We start from the raw sequence: 21,859 nt of genomic DNA, 5'->3' as shown, positions 1-21,859 counted from the left end.
GTACCAAAAAGAGGCAAGATTGGATTAAATGAGGAATTAGAATAATGAATTTGGAAAGACACAGACAATTAAGTCAGATCCTTTCATTCTGCGTGATCTCATGGGAACAGATTGCTTAAATGAGCATAAGACAAAAAGTAGTTCCTTGAAATCAGTACATAGAGAAACATATTTAGCAGCATTGCAGTAAATGAAGTATTGTAGTCAACTGCCTCTCTATTTTTTGTATTTTAAAAATTGTAGTAAAATATGCAAACAGTTTTTAAATGAAATTGTGTCTGTGCTTTTAAATAAGATGAGAGTTTAAAGTGATCCAAACTGCAGTCCATGAGATAAGTGAGCTGCAGGTATTCAATAGAATAATATTAAACTTTTTATTCAGTCTTATTTTCCATGACAAAACTGAAGATAGTGCATTGTCCGTTAAAGCCCTTGAAAGTTTTGGTTTCTCCAAGCGGTGCCCACAAAATTCTAGGAACAGTTAACAATTGACAATTTGTTGATGTCATTGTTCAAATGACAGATTATTTTTCTAGGCTATACCATAATTAGGAGCAGAGACCTACCAGCAGGTCCGTGGGCTTGTGTATGAACATGCTAGGATTTTCATTTTTAATGAATGGAAAAAATTAGTTTTCCAGTGACCAGTTCATTTGTGAACAGATGGCATTAGGCTATAGTAGGTATGGATTCTGTGCAATTAAATGACATCTGTGGTGAACAAAATGTGAGTTAAATTAAACTAATAATTTTACTATTTCATGCATATCAAGTACTGCTGACGGCTTTATCAGTGTAATACAAATACAGCACAAAACCAAAATACAAAGACCTCTATCCTCAAAGATGTCTAAGTGCCTGAATCCAAAAGGGTCCAGCACCTACTTAGTGGTTGTGGGTTTGGAGTACCTTAGAGAATCTAGAGCAAACTCAACACGTGGAGAAACCCAAAGCCAGGCCCAGGAGAGGTTAGCCCTTCGATTGCTAGGTTTATGCTCTTTTCCATTTCTATTAATTTTTTCTCTTTTTATTCTTTTCTCCTTCCACTTCTCACTACTCTTTTCTTGTCATGCCAGTAGTTTTTGATTTTGACTACCAGTTTGACTACCAACACACACAGCATCTCAGTTTCTGACGCAGAGTGAGTCAGAAGTGTAGCACAGATTTGGGCTTGGAGACGGTTGGTGGTTTTCTGTTTGCACATTGACTGCTGCCTGTTTGATTATTATTCATACAAATATACTAATTTTATTATCCTTTCATTTTTATCTCTATTCGATATCAAGATTATATCATTTTGCTATCAAAGTAGCTCACTTTCATAATGACTGCACAATGCCACCCATTTCAAGTAATTAGATAGCACAGGAGTTGCAACTGACATTATCATAATTATGTATCAGTCCCTTTTGACACGCATCCTCTAACTTTCTCTATAGAAATCACTGTAATTAGAGTCTTTTGATATCTTTCAGTAAGTATAATTTTCTCCATGCTCCCTAATATATAACAGTCACAGGAAAAAATATCTACAGCGATAGTTTGTATGATAGGCAGCTTCCCCATTTGTCTGGTACCAGCTCATTAAAAGCTCCCTTGTTAGCAGTGACTGCCGACACGTCAGAGAGCATCATCCCTTCTCCCCAGGGGATGCTGGCAATGATGAAGGAGTTTAGGAAATGACGTGGTGGCATCACCGCAGGAAGAAGCACGTAATGTCACCGGTTAAATAATCCCTCCATGGAGAATGCCACTCACCAGGCCTTATTTACTATCGCTGCGTAGTGCCACACTGAGACAGCAGAGTACTGAGCCAGAGTAACTTGAGTCAGAGCTACTGCCAGAAAATCCACACAGAAAAGCAAAAGCTTTCTTAATCCAGAAGCAGCATGTATTTGTCAGAAACATTTCATCCTTTTTGCTTTTGCTGGCCATCTGCAACTAATTGGAGGCCATCTTATAGAGCTAATTAGATGTTTAGCAGTGCAAAGAGCTTCTTTGCTGGCATGATAAAAACACTTGAACAGAACTGTAATTTAATTCTTTTCAGTGTTCAGTGAGATATGGCATATCATTCACTGAGAGGCTTTTGGAAATCCCTGCAGACACCTCTCTGCACCTTTGAACACCCAGCTACCTTTGTAAATCCAGTCTCAACTTTCAGAACAGATTTTTCTTCCAACCTCTCCCCTTTCCTTTCATGTCATTTGTAAGAACGAAATGCTAATAATAAAATCTATGTCTATTTTAGAACTGCCCTCAGGCTTCTAAATACAATATTTAAGAATTGAGACTTAACACATCTAAACTACTGTGAGCATATCAATACCATGCACCGGAAAAGCTTACAGGCAGCTATATTTCCTGCAAACTGAGTCTACCCTAAAAGTAGTAGGAACCTGTCTGGGTCAGTGCAGGTAGATTGGGGCTTAGGAAATCTTTCCATTATATTCTACTGCATGTACATACCCTGAGGCACTTTAAAAATTTTACTCTTAGGCTTTTTTTCCGTCCCATTCTCAAGTTAAAGAAAGTATAAAGTTATGAAATACAAGTAAGTATACTGTTCATTCTTCTGAATGTTTTATAAGACTGGTGTAAAGAAGAACACTTGGGGGGTGAGGAAGGGAAGTACTTCTCCTCTGATGGACCTCTAATGTGTTTCAGATTCTTCTGCTAAATTTTGATCATCCTGACTAAACCAGGCATAATGATTTTAGTAACAAAGGGAACTGGCAATGTCAATCACATTCACAAGCATCAAATGGGTGCAACTGTAACAGCAAGATCAGAAGCGAAGGAAAATCAGATCGAACTATTTCAATCGCATGAGTATCTAAAGAAAATAAGTCAATTAATTAAGAAACTGATGCTAGAGCAGATGGGAGGGATTTCTGTGAATGGAAAAAAAGTCTGCGATGGAAACCTAAACAGATTAAGAGCTCTCTTTCGGAAAACAAAGGAAATGCTAGAGATTTTGGTGAATCAGATTTTTCAAAATCTGCCAGAGATTTGATGCAATTAGTGCATTCCAAAATAATTTTTTTTCTTTACTTAGAATCATTGCACTGGTTTCAAGCTTGGATCCCTACTTCTAGTGAAGCTTTCAAGCTGGATTTAGATTGACTTCTCCCCCCACAAGAAGAGAATACTGGAAAATAATAGCCAAAGTAAAAACTGCTGCTGCTATGGCCTATTTTACCCCCAATATGTTGTCTGTCCCAAACAATGCAGAGGTGGATAGGGGCCAGCTTCAACAATTTGATGCCAAGTACTTTCTTTTCCAGGTCAAAAGACTACCTACATGGTTAAATCTTGCAGATCTTTACTCTTCACACGCTGTTAGAGACAGGGCAAATGTCTGGATAAAAGGGCAGGGTATGCACTTCTCTCTCCGCTGAGGAGGAAAAGCATATGGTAGAGATAGTCCCAAATGACAAGATCAATTTTGCAGATGCCAATACTACAGTGGAATTTGGATCTCGAAGCACCTGTGAATTTCATGACTTTTTTCCAATCTCTGTAATGTTCTAACCAATTATTTGGCTCCAAATGTTCCCCAGCTGTGAGCAAAGCTAAATTTTGCAGTCTGGGTCTGCCTCTGAGATACAGGTTAGTTTATGCTGGAGACCTAGTAAATCCTAGTGTTCGTATATAATTCTGGTAATTGCTGAGCAGTGAAAGTACATCTATCTCCCTGTGTTTTGGGATGTGCAGACTGGGGAGAAGGTGCATTTTAATGAGCTATAAAAATGCTATAACAGTGGAGAAGTGATGTCAACATGCTATCAATAAAGAGAAGTCAGTAACTCCTGAGAGTTGTTTTTAGCAGGCATGTGTAATTACACTTGCTATATACATCTATTTATGCGATAATAGCAGTGAGTGACAGTCACCAAATGCTGTATGAATACCAGAGTTGTTTCATAATTTCTTTTAACTTCATGTTGCCCTTCTATTGATGTTCATGATTTCAGTTTGCTTGGTTTTGGTTGGTTGGTGTGGGCAGATATGCTTGACTATATAGTTGGCTCTACAACATTTTCCCCATAACCTATATTATGGTTATGTCAGGAGATTAGTGCTGAATGGAGAAAGCATGAATGACAACAAAAAAAGTACAGATGGTGCCATTTTGGTATTTTTGGTTTAAGATAGATTATAAACAAATTAGAGAAAATCTGAAAAATGAATAGCAGACAATATGCAATAATTGCAAAGCAATTTCTATCAAGACAGTTATAAATTTATATGATGTAAAACAGATGAGTCCAATGGGATGTGATCAAAATCTATAAATATTTTTAAGGTGATATAAATTATGAATGACAACAATTCAGCTGCTAAAGACAGCAAGACAAGACAAAATGTCTTGAAGCTAAAAAAAGGGAGTTTCAGGAAAAAGTCTGGTCATGAGACCTGTTGGTAAAACAGACTTTTCAAGAGGATGACCAAGGCATCTTCCCTCTCAATGCACAGAAGTCAGATCTGTCATTAGTGGAGATGTAGCCTTACAAAATGCAGGGTCAGAATGACAAGACCCTTCCTTACCTTGATAAACTAGAGAGAACGTTTACCACATTCTCCCATTAAGTTTGGTATATTAAGCCAGGATTCATGAAATCCTATTATTCAGACACTTCAGTGAAAGATTCTTTTCAGTGTCTGAAGGATGCTTAAGCTTGTAGAGTGGCAGCAGACTCAGCTGGATGTAGGGTGCCATGTAGGACATACAGGTTTCAGAGCAGATTTAGGCACAAATTTCTGTGATGCTTTGGATTTGCATAGGGTTGTTTTCCAGAGAGCTGTTCATCTAACACTCTTCAAAGAACTAGCATGGAAAGCCCTTAAATATAATTGGGAAACCATGGTGGGTACAGGAAGAGTGCTTACAAAGAGCATAGCCTGGCATCCTCCAGGTACGATGGAGAGAGAAAACTGATTGCAATAAAATGGTTGAAATAACAAAGAAGTGCAGTGGAGAAAGCTGTCTGTGAGGGTCTTTATATATGTGAGGGTATTTCAAAGGCTTCCTTGGCTGTCCCACTTTGAGTAACTTTATTAAAGGGTCTTACATGCTGGATGTTGCTGTGTACAATTTCACTCACCATAGCAAGAGGCAATGAAGCATATTTTATAATGTCCTCATTTTGTAGGATTTGGGTTTAGTCAAATGCCTGCCAAACTTCATTCATCCTCACTTACCTATTGGTTTCATTTGAGCATGCTGAGATTTCTCACAGGTACAGTCACCACAAATCAGCTCTTCAGAGGGGCACGTCTTCAACAGGCAGGACTCTGCAGCTGCAACTTCAGAAAGGATGGACCAGTGTAGAGTGCTGGTCTCTGCTTGAAAGACTTGGAAAAAGGCAGGGCAGAGAGCCAGGAGAGCCTTGAGCACTTTTACAAGCACCACATTGTTTGTAGCAGCAAGCACCATTGCTGACTGTTGACATTTGTCTAACTGGCATCAAGATGTTCTTTAAGTCTTAACAAACAAGCAGAGGAGGCAGATAGAAGCACAGAAATGTTGGCAGACCACCTCTTAAACTTTGCTTCAGAGCAAATCTTAGATGTGCAGTGGCTGTGCGTTCCCTCTGGCTTAAGGATTACTGCAGCCTGCTTCTCATTTGCTCAAAAAGCTTGCAGTGCCTCTCTCCTTGGCGTTGCTGAGCTTTTGAAGAATGCGAGATGATGATATTTCTCAGTCCTAACTGGATCTTCTCTGAGACCTAAGATCAGGCAGCAGTTTTCCTACAGCTGAGTAATATCATGTTTCTTTTCTCTGGCTTGCTTGCCAAATACCTAAGCGTTTTGGACAGCATTTGGTCCTTTGCGGCTCTGTTTCTCTTTTGGGGCTGTTTAAACTGTTTCTTGTATTTGTCTTCCATATTGATGTAATAATTTTCCCCTTTTGTAGTATCTGAATATGATACACTGGTTTTCGTCCCCGAAGGTTTTTGTAAAAGAAGGTGGGAGTAGCACTGCAGTCATCTTGTGGACTGAAAACTGATCAGTCTGATCCACAGGCGTGTGCTAGGGCTGTGCAGAGCCGGCTAAAATTGTGCAGAGCCTTTCCGACTCAGCTATTCTGCCTCCAGAACCGCAGACTTCTCTCTAAAATGAGATTTACTATTTCACAGGTGCTATCGAAACAAATTTTGGTGGGGTTTGTGTTGCTTAGAGAATGTGTGCAACTGCGTAGGTGCTGATTAATTAGCGCTACGGTTGCAGCCGACAGCTCGGGAGTGCTAAGTCAGCAACAGGCATGCTCTGTGTGCAGAAAGCTTAATGCCTCACCCACACAGCTTGGCCTGATGGCCAGTGCTTATTTCAAAAAAAACTAGTGCTAATTAGTCCTGTTTCTTGTAACATTCATTTCACAATTATTATTTTTTTTCTGAAAGATTTAAGCATGGACGGGGGGAGTGGATCTCTGGAGCTAATCAGAACTAATAGCACAGCAAATAGTCCCTCAGAAACTATTAGACTTGGAATAGTACTCCTTGGAGACATCTTAAATGTAAAATTATACCATGGCTTTTTAAATAATGTTAGCCTTTCTGCAGTGATTTTCATCCAGCTTGAATAATTTGACATCAAAAAAGGAACCAAATTAAAACAGATGCTTGGCATGAATAGGACTTATTTTAGAAGAAAATATTACTGAAATGGAAGCCTGTACATTTTCCAGCTCACAGAACTGCAGAGCTCTATCTCTGTGATACTTTTGTTGGAATTAATACTGTAGATGAAACTGTCAGTTTAAAATCACTGTGTGTGTTGTTATGCCATCTCTTTTCAGAAGGGATGTGTATCCCAGCTATAGTCCGTTCCACCACTGGTGCCCCCAGTTTCAGATATGAAACTCAATGCATACATATGGTGTAGAAACAGTGTGCAAAGAGACATGGAGTTAATTCTTCTTCCTCTGCTCATCTCTCCCCCCATGGAAAAAAAAAAAAAAAAAAAAGAAAAAAGAAATAAAAAGAGATTCCTACAGGGAGCATTGCATCATGCTGTTATATGGATCTCTTCTTAAATGTGATTAATGCATTAATGTGATTAATACTATAGATAGGTTTTAGAGAAAACTTTGAACCATGTAGGAGGAAATAAAGCATCTTTAGGAAGTGTATAAGCTCTTGTTCTCCTCCTTGCTTTTTCCACAAAGCCATCTATGTTCCCTGGTGCTGGTCAAAAGTCGCTTTCACTTGCCCTGCTTTCTTGAACACACCGGCAGCCTCAGCTGTGGCCACTTGAGGTATTGCAGTGCCCACGCCTCTGCCCTGGTCTTCTGCTGGACTTTCTGCTGCTGGAGCCAGAGCAGGAGACAAGGACTGTAGCAGCTGCCCCAATTCACTCTTGTATCTCAGTTTCAGCTCAAGGAAAGGTCACTTGGGGCAGCTGAAGAAAAGGCAGGCAACCGTCTCATTTGGGTCTGGGGGCAAAAAGGGCAGCCAAGGAGAGCTATCCCTGATGCCCCTGCAGCACAGCTCACCAAAGCTTCTCAGTCAAAGCCACACAACCTCCTTTATACCCATGTGAGTGCTGCAGGGTGTATCTTGAATTCTTCCCAATATTTAAGGTTGATCCCAGTGCAAATGGAAGTTTTCCAGTGGAATAAATTCACTAAAATAAAATGGACATATTTATTTATTTATTTGTTTGGTTTTTTTTCAGTCCATGGTAGTGGTGCGGACAGGGTTAAAGCACAGTGCCAGCTTTGTCACGGTTAGCTTGATTTCCCCAAGACCGGAGATGGAGGGAGGGGACTACTCTTGCCCATTTCTATTGACGCAATTAGACGGAGCTTTTGTGTCCTGCTTCACTTAAGAGGAAAAATCAAGTGAGAGCCAAGCAAACGTTTTAATGCAGTGTTGTTTGTTCATTAAAGATGCACAAAGTCCTTTTTCCCCAGCCTAGGAAGCCTCAAGCAGCAGCAAAATGTTTCCTTGCTCCAGCTTGCCCTGGCCAGAGCGCCGTCCTTCCTCCTCAGGCCAGTCACAGCTCTTCCCGTCACCGCATCTCATGTTTCTTTTCCATCTTCTTTCTCACTCTGTTGCTTTTCTCTCACTCTTTCTTTTAGGCTGTTCAGTTTCCAGACAGCCAAAGCAGTTAAGTTGTCACCTCCTACCACCTGCCCTTTTCCAATCTCGCAACTTGTAGCGATGGAGAGCTCCATGTGAGAAACACAGGCATCCTCCTCACACAAGGTCACCCAGGTTAATTTCAGCTGTTTAAAAAGGCAATTTACATTAGAGGGGCTAATTCTGCCCAAAGCAGATTAGGGAGTGCTCACACATACCCTTTCTTTGGCAGGGCTGTGAAGGCTGTAAATCCCAGCTGGTGGGTGGTAGCAGACAGCTGGGGACTGTAACATCTGCTAATGGCATAACTAGATCCAGAAGAAGAAATTCATCTACCCAGCCACAGACACACGAATACCTTCACAAAACTGCAGCCAGCAAATATAAACACATACTGTCTATATAGTTACCGTACCATTTTCAGCAAGGTTTGACCCATACAGAACTGTACCAATACTCTCCTTTGTACTCCTCAGTCCACCCTGGCAAGGCTGGAAACATTAAATAACCATTAATAAGGAAGAATTAGGCGATTTTTTTCCATGTAAAAGACTTGTAAAAGGACTTGCAAAAACTGGCCAGACTTGTTAAATAGGATTTTGAAAATATTCTCTCCTGATCCTTTCTTCCTGGACAGAGAAAGAGTTCAGTATTACCCTTTGATGGAGCTTGCCTCATTTTAAAATATCATGAGATTTTTACCCTAAATTCCCCTGAAGAAAATATAATTTGCTTTCAGCTAGTCAGTAAAAGAGACAAGGGATGTGCAAGCTGAAGGACAAAAAGCCCACTGTTAGGACAAAGGACTATTATATATGTTGAATCCATTCTGTTCAGGAATTGTTTCATCCACGGGTAATACTGATGATTTTCTAAGCAATCCTTAAGTACCCAATACACATAGAAAAAGTATATTTGTTCTATGGTTCAGTTTCTTATTTTTCTTAAGGACAATAGCAAGCTTCTCTGCTTCATAGCTCTTCCCCACCAAGGTACAACAGAGCTCTTGTTACACTTTCAGTCAAGTTATTTATACATTTTGAGAGCTTTCTGAGTTGGTGTTCTCCACCACACATCTACAGAGGGAAATAGAAAAGCAGCAGCATTACATATTACTCAGAACCTCAGGGCTAGAAGCAGAGAAAGTATTCTATGAAGTCTGTAACGGAGGATGTTTGTGTATACGTTTAGTTGAGTTCAAATCAGAATTAATATCCTAAAGGAAAATCATTCCTTGCACGGAGGAAGAGTTTCAGAAGGCTCACGGGCCATCAAAGAGAGGAGCAGGGAAGAGACTGTCTTCAGGCAAAACACAATATCTCAAAGGAAACACAGAGAGACATAGGTAGGCAACAACCCAGAGCCTTTGGCCCTTATTGGAGCAGAGTAGCTGATAACGGGCTGTCCTGAAAGCATAGCTCTGAGAAATATTGTCTTAGATTGCATTTGAGGAACATACCTAATGGTCGCGTTGGGTGGGAGTGAAGTGCCACCTGCACTGTTGTCTGGTCCACACAATCTGCACTGATTGATTCAGTGGGCAAAGCTAAAACCTCTTCATACACAGGAGCGGACTAACAACAGAGCTGACCTTTAAAAATAAGAGAGAAATTAAGCTCCAGAGCGGGAGCAAGAGGAAGAACTAGTAACGCAGAAGTGGAAAATGAAGTGCCTGGCTTGAGTTTTTAATGTAATAAGTATTCTGATCCATGTTGGAGTGAGAGTGTCGCATGCCTCTTTTCCTTGGCTGATGGCACAGATGTTCTGGTTTCACATGAATGTCACTTACACGAATGAAGCACACATGTATTTTAGTTAAAGCTCAAAGAAACCAGAACAACTTTCAATTCCTACTACATCCTTCCCCTTTCAAGCCAGTCGTAACACAGCAGGGTGGTGACAAGAACCCCAGCTGTGTGGTGTCACGGAGCTGCAGAGAGGTAGCTGAGTGCCTGGCCACCACCACTGCTGCATGCGCCATGTCCCACACCAGAAATGCCAGCACCCCATGCTGGGAGCTCCAGTGGTGATCTGCTGTGTGCTCCTGGGGAGCTTGCCCTTTTAGTCACAGTATGGCAGCATGTGCACGTGTTAAAGTAAAAATTTGGCGTGTTTAGCAGGACAGTTTTGAGATGTATATTTATATAGTGTGCTGTGAATTAGAAGCCTTACATAACATTTACTGCTGCTGCCACTAAATCACTAGCAGACTGCTTCACGTTATGCTGTTTTGAGTTTTGTGTCAATAGCTGAGACTATTTTAAGGGTTTGGATCTTCTTTTTTTAGATGATATATATACAGTTATATTCCTGCATTACTAATAGGTGCTTAAAATTTTCCACAACTCTGGATATCCCCTTTCACAGGAAAATACAACAGAAAAACAATCTGGAATATATCACTTGCTCCAGTATCGTAGTGGTAGCAGTACTTCCCACAGAAGCAGTAATACTTGCTGTTCTGCTGGTTTGTAGTAGGCAAGCAGTGCCCTAGCGGGCACACGTTTATGTAGCTCCATCAACTTGACAAGAGTTATATTAGTTTATTCCAGCCAAGAAAGTGGCCCTGCAAATCTTTTTATATGTTAGACTTATTGGTTGTGTGGGACACATTTGGCCACTGTGGTTTTATTTATGAGGAGTCATTCCATAGGATTTTCATTGGGTTTTTGAGAATGTCTCTACTAAACTGGGAGAGCAATATTATTCTAAGGAGAAATTGCTAGTAGGATTTTTTCTACTCATCTGTTTTTGAATTTTTCCCTTCATTTATTCAAATGTGGATAACTGCCACTTCTCTGCATCGTCACACTGTTGTTCATTCAGAATCAAATCACTGGTATGGTTTCAGATGCATGCCACAGCCACTAACCACCTTTATCAGTGCAAACACGTCAGTTACGAGGAGTACAAAAAATAATGTATGCATTATTGTGACTGACGCACTAAATTCTAGACCTGTACTTAAATTTGTGTCACCATAAGTAAGCCATGAAAATGCATGCAAAAGCAGCTGGGCATTTATCTCCATTAACAAAAGAAGTTTTTAAAAACACGTTTCCCTGCAAACACTGTTGCTTTAAATCTGAGCTCTGTGCTGAGTTCTTACGGAGAACTAATCACATTTAAGGTCGGAAGCCTTCAAATCCAAGCCAGTAATGGAATTATGAATTTCTGAAAATGCCACCCATTATTCTTCTGTAAACCTGTTATTCAAATGTACTGCTGCCATTTTCTAGCAATAAGAAATTCATGCCAAAATACTTTACTCCTAATAAGTTCCTAGTAGAATGAGTTTTTTTTGCCACTCCCTGTGCAGTTACATTTGAGATTCCAAAGTGCAAGTATCTTTCTTGGATTATTTTACAGCTATTTTTTGGGTTGTAGATATCACTTAAATCTGCAAAGCGAGAATCACTAATCAGTGCTCTCAACTGGGCAAACAATTGAGACTCTTAGACTGACATCCCAAATATAGGTGCTAGGAGCGCTGATGTGAAGTCAGTGCCATTCTAACAGTAGGCTTCCCATGCAGTGATGCTATCTAAGCAGCAGGTGCAGCATTTTTCTGAGACCTGCTGCTAGTCGAACAAAAAGTTTTCATGTCTCACTGTATTCTCTAATCTTGCGAAAGGTGTTGAATGCAGAAATGTGATGTGTAGAGCAGATTTCTTTCTAACTTCGGAATAGGCAGAGTTTGGTTAGATGGCCAAGTGCAAACTCTGGCGACTCTCTTGTTCATTACAACAGCACGGCTCTTGTTTATTACAACAGCACAGCCAGTTACCAATGGCTTCAACTCAGATCTTCCCTGGCATTAACCATCTACACGATTTCATTTCTGCTGAGCCCACCTGACAAGTAATTTCTATTAATTTATTGGCAGACATACAAGCATATGCCAATATTACAAACATATGCATTTTTTTGTCAAAGATGTCATTCTAAAACTATTATTATTTTAGAACTCTTCAGGTTGTTTGATTGCTAAATGAGACTTCTTGTCACTGCCATTATTTATGGGCAAACAAAGCTATAGGCATCAAAAAGCATGCCTACACCTTCAGAATCTAAACTAATTATTGCTCGATCTGCCTTTGGCAGATCGTCAGCATGGCTCTCATTTTCACAGGGTTTGAGCTGGCCTCTACAAGAATAATGATTAAAAGAAGAATTTTAAATATTAATTTGTTTAAGCTGTAGAAATTGCTTGTTTTGTGCTTAGTGCTGCCAGCTGGTACCTTACCACACTGTGCTTCATTTATTCTAGATAATTGATAAGAGTAAGAGAGACCCCTCTGAAGAAATTGAGATTCTCTTGCGATATGGACAGCATCCAAACATCATTACTCTTAAAGATGTGAGTAATCTTTGAGCACTACAGTATTAAATGATTTTCACCTAATGATAAGGCTCACTTACTTTGTGGAAAATTCTCCAGTTTAAGGTCAGAACTAAAACAAGACCCATTGACATTAAGGGAAAAAACATGACTTTAATGAATTACTGTCTAACAGTTGGAAAGACTGGTCAGGTTATATTCTCCAAATCCTGTCTAACCGCCTGTGGATAAAACCAAAGGGCCACAGTGCTGGAGAACAACAAAATGTACCTGGTTTTGCAGCACTTCTCAGAAGTGAGATCTCAGCTAGGATTGTCCATACTGTGTTAGATTCAGAGCTTAAAGAACAAAATCCTGCTTGTGTCACTGGCCAGTTCATTATGGTTCAGACCTTAGAGAAATATATATAAAATTTCTAGTCACATACCCTTGGGAAAGTATCACCTAATTCCTAAGTATTAGAGAATATCTTAAAATCTGTGCAAGAAAGGTTTTACATTCCTTTCCCAAAACATCTAGCATTGATGACTATAACACTGTCTATTATTGCAGTCCAGATAAAGGATTATGACATGAAAATGGCCATCTTCCAATTTAGACAAAAAATGTCTTTTCCCCTTTGCAATTGACGTTGATGGTAAATACATCTTGCAGCTCGTGTCAACAATATATTCACCAGAATTGCAAATATAAACTATATGATATCATTGGAAGCACATCTTGGCCAACAGTATAATGCAGTTCATTTAGCTGATCATGAGTCAAAGGGAAATATTGATATTTAAAATGGCAAATGTTACACTGTAGAACGGGAAAGAGAACATTACTGAGAAGGAGGCTTGGGTGAGAGCCAGGAGACATTTCAGGCTGTGCGAAATGGTGCTGCTTTTAGCAGTTTGGTCTGCTCTCCCGACAAGATAGCAGACAGGAAAGCTGCCTATGTGGACAAATCAGCAAGTTGCTACAGACACAAGAAAAAAGTGATGATTAAATCTTGTTATAAAGTTGCCTTTCTGTTGTTAAGCATAATAAGCACATTTCCCACACATTAGCTGACATTTTCTTCTTACAACATCTTACACAAACAAGCCAGTACTGTGATTAAGGGACCAACCTTCACCAAGTGCAAGTTGGGTCTAAAATATGTATTTATTGTATTACTCTTCCAGGTATATGATGATGGGAAATACGTGTACCTGGTGATGGAGCTGATGAGGGGAGGCGAGCTCCTGGACCGCATTCTTCGGCAGAAGTGTTTCTCAGAACGAGAGGCCAGCGCCGTGCTATGCACCATCACCAGGACTGTGGACTACCTGCACTCCCAGGGTGTAAGCATTGTTTTTTTGGTTCTCTGCAGCTGTTCTCTTCTGTTCCAACTTTTAGAAAAAGCAAATAGTCGTGATTATGCTTCTCAGAAATATAAATATGTTTTCACCACCCCCCCCCCAAAAAAAGTGTTCAAACAAAATTATGTTTCATTCTTTTCCCATGTTTAGATTTGCATTTAGGTTGTGAAATAGGGTCACAGACTTTTTAGCCACTTTCCAGCTGAACTGCAATATGTCGAAGTGGTATTTTCGGCCCCAAATTACACTGATTTTCAAGTCTGTGTAACTTGCTGAGGTAGTTTACTTCTTATCACATCCGTTATTGCCATATCTGATCTTTTAACTGAATTTCAGATAGGGTATCTGAGTCAGCAGATAAGTAGAAAATCAAGTGCTCAGTTTTCAAAGCAAAGTAGCAGTTTGAGCAGCAGATGGGAAAGGTTTCTGACACGCTGTTAAAGAGCTGACTTCTAAAATCTAAGCTTTCTATATTCAGCAGTTTGAAAATCTCTCCTTTTCCACTTTTCAGGGACAAACAGTTTGGGTAACTAGTCAAATATTTGCTTATTTTTCATTCCATGGTTAAAACAAGTGTATTTTGTGCTTGGACTTGTATGTTTTCATGATAGCTTTTCAGTGTAGATATCATTAGTAGAGGCTGTTTTCCCAACGTGGAAATGCAGTGCCTGTTGTAAAACACACGGACGCTTGAAGTTGGATACCTACAGAAAGGATGTTTGTGAAAATTAACCCCTCCCTTCACGTGTGAGCTACTCATACGAACAGTCGCAAGAAGACCCTTATGCACTTTTCTCCTCTGACAGGATTTCTTTTTCACCTTTCAGCTGAATATTTAAGGCTGTCCAGGAGACTCTGACACCAATGTGTTTGTACAGCAGCCCCCGCTGCCTGCCCTCAGGAAGAAAGTCCCCCCTTTGAGCAGCTGTCTCCGTCATAATATATCAGCAGAAGTTGCAGGACATGTTCTTTCTGATTTTAACAGATTTTAAACCCTTTTTCCCTTTCCTTTACCTGAGTTTTTTTAACCAGATTTTCTCCAAAACTGAAATATTTTAGGCGTGAGCTCTTGACCCACCACAAATAACAGAGCAGAAAGGGCAGCCAACCCTGGGTGCTCCCCCACCTCCTCCCCTCACTTGTTATTCACTGCTTTCTCGTTAAGGTGGTGCACCGAGATTTGAAGCCAAGTAATATCCTCTACATGGATGAGTCAGGAAACCCAGACTCCATCAGGATCTGTGACTTCGGCTTTGCCAAGCAACTGAGAGCGGAGAATGGGCTGCTCATGACTCCCTGCTACACTGCCAACTTTGTCGCCCCTGAGGTAGGATCGTGTTTCAAAGCCGTGACTAAGGAGCATGGCACAGAAAGCTGCCCTCCATCCCTGTCGCCCTTTTTCTCACTGCCTTTCAAAGAGGAGCGGGGCAGAAAGCAGGCTATAAGCACTTTTGCAGCTTTTATCACCATATGTCTCCTGTTCGTGTCAGCCTTCTCGGGCCGGTCGTTTCTCTCCTGACAGAAGCCGGTGTTGGTCTCGTACTGACGTACAATGTGCTTTGGGCTCATTACTGGGATAAATACCATTTTTCCTCTAGCTGCTTCTGTTCAGAGTGCTTTCGATGTTTCGATGTGTTTTTTCGATGTGTTTTTCGATGTGTTTTTTCGATGTTTCGATATGTTTCGATGCATTGCATCGGAACATAGTAAGGCTTAGATGGGAAATCTTGATATCAGGAATAAGACTCGAAAGAAGTATCCATGGTTGAAATCCTTACAATGCTGAAGTCAGTGGAAGCTTTGCCATCGATTTGGTTGATCTCAAGAAACATCTCTCCTCTTGAGCTTTTCTAGCACCAATCCCCCTGTTGGGGGGGATGTAGGAACTATAGTAAAGATAAGAAAATTGTACAGGTCTTGAAACTCCTCTCTCTCAGGCCCACCTGTCTATCCTTACACTCATTTTGGAAACAAGGGTTGAAATTCTTTGTGGTTTCAAATCTCTGGGCTTCTTAATCCTCCTATACCCATTTCTTATACCTTACCCTGCAGACCAGCTCATGGGATAACAGGCTGTCTGATTTGGGTGGAACAGACCAGAACTGGCGTTCCCTTTTCTGCTGAATTGCAATACCCTGGGGTTCTCATCCCTAGCTGCCCCAACAACACCTGTGAGAGGGAGGAGAGGGCTGCTTTCCAATTTTTACAGATGGGGAAATAGAGGTGGGCCAAATAGCTTGCCTCAAGCCTGGGGAAAGGTGGTTCTGCATCACTGGTGAGCACTGCTCCTTTCACTCAGGCCCACTGCAGTGGGGTTTGGTTCCCACAGCTGGTTGGATTGTTTTGTCCTTTCACTGTGTTGGGTACGTGATATTTCATAGCTGCTTCCTTCCAATGAAGGACCAAGAGGTTATTTTTCTGGGTTATTTTCTATGTCTTGTGGCAATGCTCATCAACATTTTTTGTATTTGCAATACACAACTTCAAATGAGCATCTACTTTTGCTTGTTGCAGTCCCTGTAAGAAAAATGCAAAACTATTGCCTTTCAATACTTCATCTGTGCTCTACTGTCATATGCCACTTTCTCCCAGTTGGTGTCGTTCATCAATCTTTTCTGTCTCATAACTGTCCTCCACCTCATCTGTGTGGATGCAATTGGAAAGTGAAAAATGGGGTGATCTTTCTGTACATTTTCCTTTTGTGATGCCAAAAGATACAGGAATGAGAGCCTTCCAGCATCAGAAAGAGAATTTGTTAAATTGAGACCATTGCCAGGGACAGTATAAATTCAAAGCAGATTTTTTTCAACAAAAAATATTCAATTGCCAAGACAGATTGGTTTGCTATTTTATTGCTGTTTGGTTGTTGTATTTTTTTTTTTTCATTTTAGATACTGGAATGAGCTGTGTAAAATTTATCAAAGTAAGTTCTGGGACACCATAGCATTTTAATTTCCAAACTGAAAATTAATTGTTTCCAAGATTTAAAGAACTGAGTTTTTCTCCAAGATCCAATGTGATTAAAATAGGTGTAGCTATTTTTCATGATGGGCTGTTTTGTACAGTGTCTGTAATCACAAACATTGCCAGACATTGTTTTTTCAGGTTCGCCTCTTCCGATTTGAACTGAAAGCAGAAATCATGGTCCCAGACGTTTGTGATGAGTAAGACAGGTCCAGCTAATGCAGGAAACGCTGGAGATTAGCTGAAACATTACCAGAACTGGCAGAGGGCTTAATAAAGCCCTAAGTTCTTTTACGTTTTACCTGTGATTTAATGCTGCCCTCCAGCCTGGACCTGACTTGTGCGTTCTCCAAGCCCCGCTGCAGCATCTGCAGTGTGCTTACGGCACTCAAACGAGAAGGCAGAAAGTCAGCCAGGCTGATGACACAAGGGGACAGTGGCGGAGGAATGATGACATGTTTGCATACTCGAGTCTCCCTTTGTTGTGGAAACATTTAATTTGGGGTTTAGATGAGACTACCGGGAAAGCTGAAAGCTCTCCGAGAGAAAGACGCACTCTGCCACCTAGTGCGGGCGGTGTCGTTTGCAGAGAGAGAACAGCGAGGCTTGGTCAGGGGGAAAACCACTGCCTACTGTGTCGCTGTAGTGCAGCAGGGCCATCTAGATAAAGTAAAAGGACTTTATTCTGCAGATTTCTTACAAAATCCGTGAAGATTTTTGTGTGTGTGTTTTGTTTTTTTGGCATTTGAAATGATAAGATTGTTATCTTCTGTGTCCATACACATCCTTCCTTGAGTCACAGCTGAGAAAAGCCTGTATTCATAATGCTGTTAATCCAATAAATCAAAACATACAGAAATAATAAACATCTGAATAAGCATCTGAGCCACTGTCAGAACTGAATGAACCCAGCAGAAGTTCGGTCCTTGGCACCACGACGCCTTGCCATGTATGGAGCTAAGAACCAGGTCATGCACGTGTTTCAGATCTCACCAAACACTCTAGATGATGTAAAACCCTTCTACACGGTAAATTTTTCAGCATCCACTAGACTAGAAACCCACTGCATCTTTTGCAAAGCTCTTTCACTGAGCTTAGATTTCTTGCTCTCAGATTTGTTTCAAGACACATGCCTATTATTGTCTGAAGATATCTGCCCCCTAAGGCAAAACCTAATCTTTTTGGCCAACGTTTCCAACACTTGATCCTGCCAGCTTAACATTCTCGCTTTAACCACAGGTGCATAAACCTGCTGGAGACATTTTACAATAGCAGTGCCATTAACTAGTGACTCTCGCTGTCCACTATTGTTACCTGTGGGGTGACATTGCTGCTGATGAGAAGTAATTGCCACCAAAGCCTTCCTGGGCAGTGGCACAGAGTGAACATCCCTGTTAGCTAGCAGAGTTGTTTCAAACTGAATGATAGCATGCAGCGACACCTGCCCATCATTTTGGAGTTGTGTAACCACTTGCTTAATAGCCTACTCCTCTAAACTTCATCACTGCCCCATCTTTTTGTCATTTGCTTTTGACTCAATTTTCCTTGGTAATTTGAGGAAGGCCAGTGATGGCGGTGAAAATGTAACTGCTTAAGAAGCAACAAGTATGCCCACACCAAATGATAAATGTTGGGCATTCAATATCACACATAAAGCAAAAAGCAACTGAGCTTAACAAATAGCAAAGATTTTTTTTCCATAAAAACTAACGTAATAGAGGGCCAATGAATGCAAGTAATAAAGGAATAGAAACAATTATAACAGCCACAGAGTACACATAATCTGCAGGAGAGAGAGGCAGAAGCAGGATTTTTAGCAGCTTTGTCAACAGGAGAAAGTACATTTTTTTCTCCATATTTTTTCAAGGTAGCAAATGTTCGCTCAGCAGCATACCTGGCAGATGGTTGCTTTACCACTCATCATTTGTAAAATCTGTCAAGGCAACATTTTCTGAAACTTTTTTTTTTTTTTCTAGCAACGCTTGGTCTTTTTTGTGATAAACTCACAACAGCTGAAATAAATCCTGGGTACTAAGCCCCAGGGCCAGAAAAAGACTTGTTGAATTTGTACATTCCTTTTTCATGTGTGTTGCAAAGCAATAATTTATCTACCAATCCACCAGAAGGGGACAAAACTCTCCTTGTGTGTCAGAATTGAAGTTAATTAAACAGAATGGTCATTTGCTTTTATGAGCAAGTGGAAGATCCGGAGATGGCTCCTGAGCCTTTCAGAGACTAAAAGAAAGAAAGTTCTTTCCCTAGCCTCAGCAGTGCTCTGTCAGTGACTTTGCTTTCACTTGGACCTGCACTGACTCAAACAGGCATTTCTTCTGGCATGCATTAGCATAAATTAAATCCAGATCACACCCTTACTGTCTGACTGTCCATCCTGTACCAATACTGAGTACTCAGATCTCTGCTGAGTACCTTGGGGTTTGTTTTACCCGCATGGAAAAGGGATCAAGTTTCAGCCTGTTACCTGTTAAGCCCAGTCTATATGTGGCCACTTTTCTTAAACTAAAAGTAAGATAAGAATAAGCCTTTTAAGTTTTCTTTGCAGTTGTCATGCATCTGTACTAGTCTGACACTAAATCTGAGTTAATGAGCATCCGTTTGCTCTGCCAGATCCAAAGCTCAGGCATGCCTACCACTGTCACTCAGCCCCATGCTTGTTGCATCCACAGTGGACTTGATGACCTCCACATTAGGAGGACACAATTCAAAATATTAACTAGATTTCTTAAATAAATGTTTTAAAACGTTGAAGTAAGCAGAGAGGGTTGCTCTGTTTTGCTGTGTGGTAGGTGGTCAGAGAGATGGTCAGTTTGTTGAAGGCCAACAAACCATCAGCCCCATCGTGGTGGAGGTGGCAGCTGTGCTGGGCTTGCACACCAACCAGCGAACTCCAGTCTGGGTCACACCTTGCCCCATGCCACTGCCGAACATTTTGCTCCTGAGGCAGTCACCTATTCAAGCCAGACATTAGGGCAAGCCCTGAAAATATTACCAGATACAATCCCTGATCAGTTCTTTTTGCAACCCAGAAGAAAAATTCAAAAATGTGGGTTATCCAAGTTTCACCCTTGTCTTTTCTTCATGTAGGTCCTTAAACGCCAAGGTTACGATGCAGCCTGTGACATCTGGAGCTTGGGGATCCTGTTGTACACCATGTTGGCAGGGTAAGTGGAGCGGTTTTCCTCCAGAGGGCATACTTTAGCAGTGATCAAGCCAGAGAGGAGTCATAAACAGAGACAGCAAACTGGCTGTCCTCCTCAGGGAGATGTGCTCAATTGTATGAGGCAAAAAAATAGATGCCAAGACCTAGAATTAGAATAAGTTTTTCCAAAACATATAAGTATCTTTGACACTTTACAAGTAGCTTAGGTTTTTAACAGCCTGGGCTAGTAAATGTTCACTGAGACATCTAAAAGGTCACTCACCACTTAAGTAACATGAAAGTTTTACATCAGAAGAGTGATTTAGGAGTGGCATGTGGAGAGCCAGATCATGGTCACCTCACCCGTAAGAGGAGATTTATTCACTCCTCTTAATACATGTATTCTCTTCAGCTTCATTCTTCTTCTGTAGTTGTTGTTACTGAGGTATTTCAGCTCCTTTAAAGGCTAAAACAAACAAAAACAAAAACAAAAAAAAAAAAACACATAGTTTTCAGAAATAACAGAAAGTAAATGAATAGATCAGTAAGAACAGCAACAGGCAGCATGATTTTAATTAAAAAACTACCAATGGCTAAAGTTAAATATTGGCACAAGAAGGCTGGAAGACTGAAATAAGCAGAGAGGGATAAGAATAAGATGTGCTGGGTGAATGGGAAACACAGTGTACGAAGCCAATCTGGAGTTATCAGACCCCTGCACTTCATTTCTTTTGCTGGCTGCAGGATATGGTATGTGTTTATTTATCGCAGCTAAGTGCAGCTTGAAACTTTTCAGTGACCTCTGACAGCTCTTTAGTCTACTTCATGATCATTCAGCTGGCAAGACGGCAAGAAGCTTGGATTCATTCCTAAATTCATACAGGAAACAAACAGATCCTGCCGTTACGTTATTCATGTCTCTTGTTTTGTGGCTTTCAGAAAAGGTGCCAGGAGTTTCTGTCCCATTTATTTTGTTCCTGAGTACAGGTGTGTTCAGCATTAGCTGAAATACACTGGGACTTTCTGGAGCAGTCTCCCAGTCTGCTGTGATCCTCTCAAACATGCTGTTTCTACTTGGCTACTGTCATGGATTTGCATTGATACACAACCAGAATCAGTAAATAAAACCAACACATTACTAACAGTCACATCACTTAGCTGATTATATTCAAAATATTTCATTTTAAAATGTGACTGCAAAAAAAATCCAAATATATTTGAATCTGAAATACGTATTACATAACTTAGCAGATCCTAAATTTGCCACCAGGTGCTATTAAATTGTATCTCGCCTTTTCTACACTTAAAAGAGAAAATAGGACTAATGTGATCAGACGTGCATACTTTTTAGGTGCCACCACTGCATTAGGGATGCTCTTGTTCTTCCTTACCAAAGGAGAGAAGCGGGAGCTGACTGTTGTTTGCACTCAGGATGTTATTCTCCTCCCATCATCGCTAAAAGCAGAGAGTGCTCAGACACTGAAAATGAGAGTACAAGTCTGGATCCTATTAATACTTGATATTGCAGCAGTGGTAATGACAGACTTTGGAGTATTGGCCACAGACTTTGGAGTATTGGCCAGTCCTGAACATTCACTGCATCCTTTTCAGTAGTTACAGCATGGAATAACAGCGGGATCTTTTTGGGCTGAACTTCTGTGAAATCTGAAATGTTCATGAAAGTTAGAAAATACAGTGTGAGGAATTGAATGTGCCAGGGGGATAGGAAGCTGTGGCCAAACCAAGACATCTGTTTAACAACCTAAAAACCAAACTGGCAGGTTTCCAGAAAAGAAAAGACAGATGGAAGGGAAGATATAAAAATCCCAGATACCCTCTTCTTATAAATCTACACAGCTGTTCAAGATTGCAGAGTAAAATTTGGCATGGTAAATTTCAGTCAGTTGCAAAATCTTACCACTTGTCACTTTATGAAGAAAAAAAAACTGGGGCCTATACA

The 21,859-nt window shown here is 40.6% G+C and overlaps 1 protein-coding gene across 4 annotated transcripts in view; it reads left to right on the top strand.

Moving 5' to 3' along the window:
- The window catches only part of RPS6KA2 (ribosomal protein S6 kinase A2), a 295,053-nt gene that overhangs the window by 263,660 nt on the left and 9,534 nt on the right, over positions 1-21,859 (top strand). For all 4 annotated transcript variants that reach the window (XM_040554039.1, XM_040554041.1, XM_040554040.1 and 1 more), the window contains 4 exons: positions 12,361-12,450; positions 13,602-13,760; positions 14,944-15,105; positions 19,845-19,921. In XM_040554039.1, the coding sequence (XP_040409973.1) occupies positions 12,361-12,450; positions 13,602-13,760; positions 14,944-15,105; positions 19,845-19,921 (488 nt within the window). The remainder of the gene's footprint in view (positions 1-12,360; positions 12,451-13,601; positions 13,761-14,943; positions 15,106-19,844; positions 19,922-21,859) is intronic.

This window comes from Cygnus olor, chromosome 3 (assembly GCF_009769625.2).
Source record: "Cygnus olor isolate bCygOlo1 chromosome 3, bCygOlo1.pri.v2, whole genome shotgun sequence".
Lineage (NCBI taxonomy): Eukaryota > Metazoa > Chordata > Aves > Anseriformes > Anatidae > Cygnus > Cygnus olor.
Note: the sequence above shows the minus strand (reverse complement) of the source record. Positions and strands in the feature narration are given on the sequence as shown.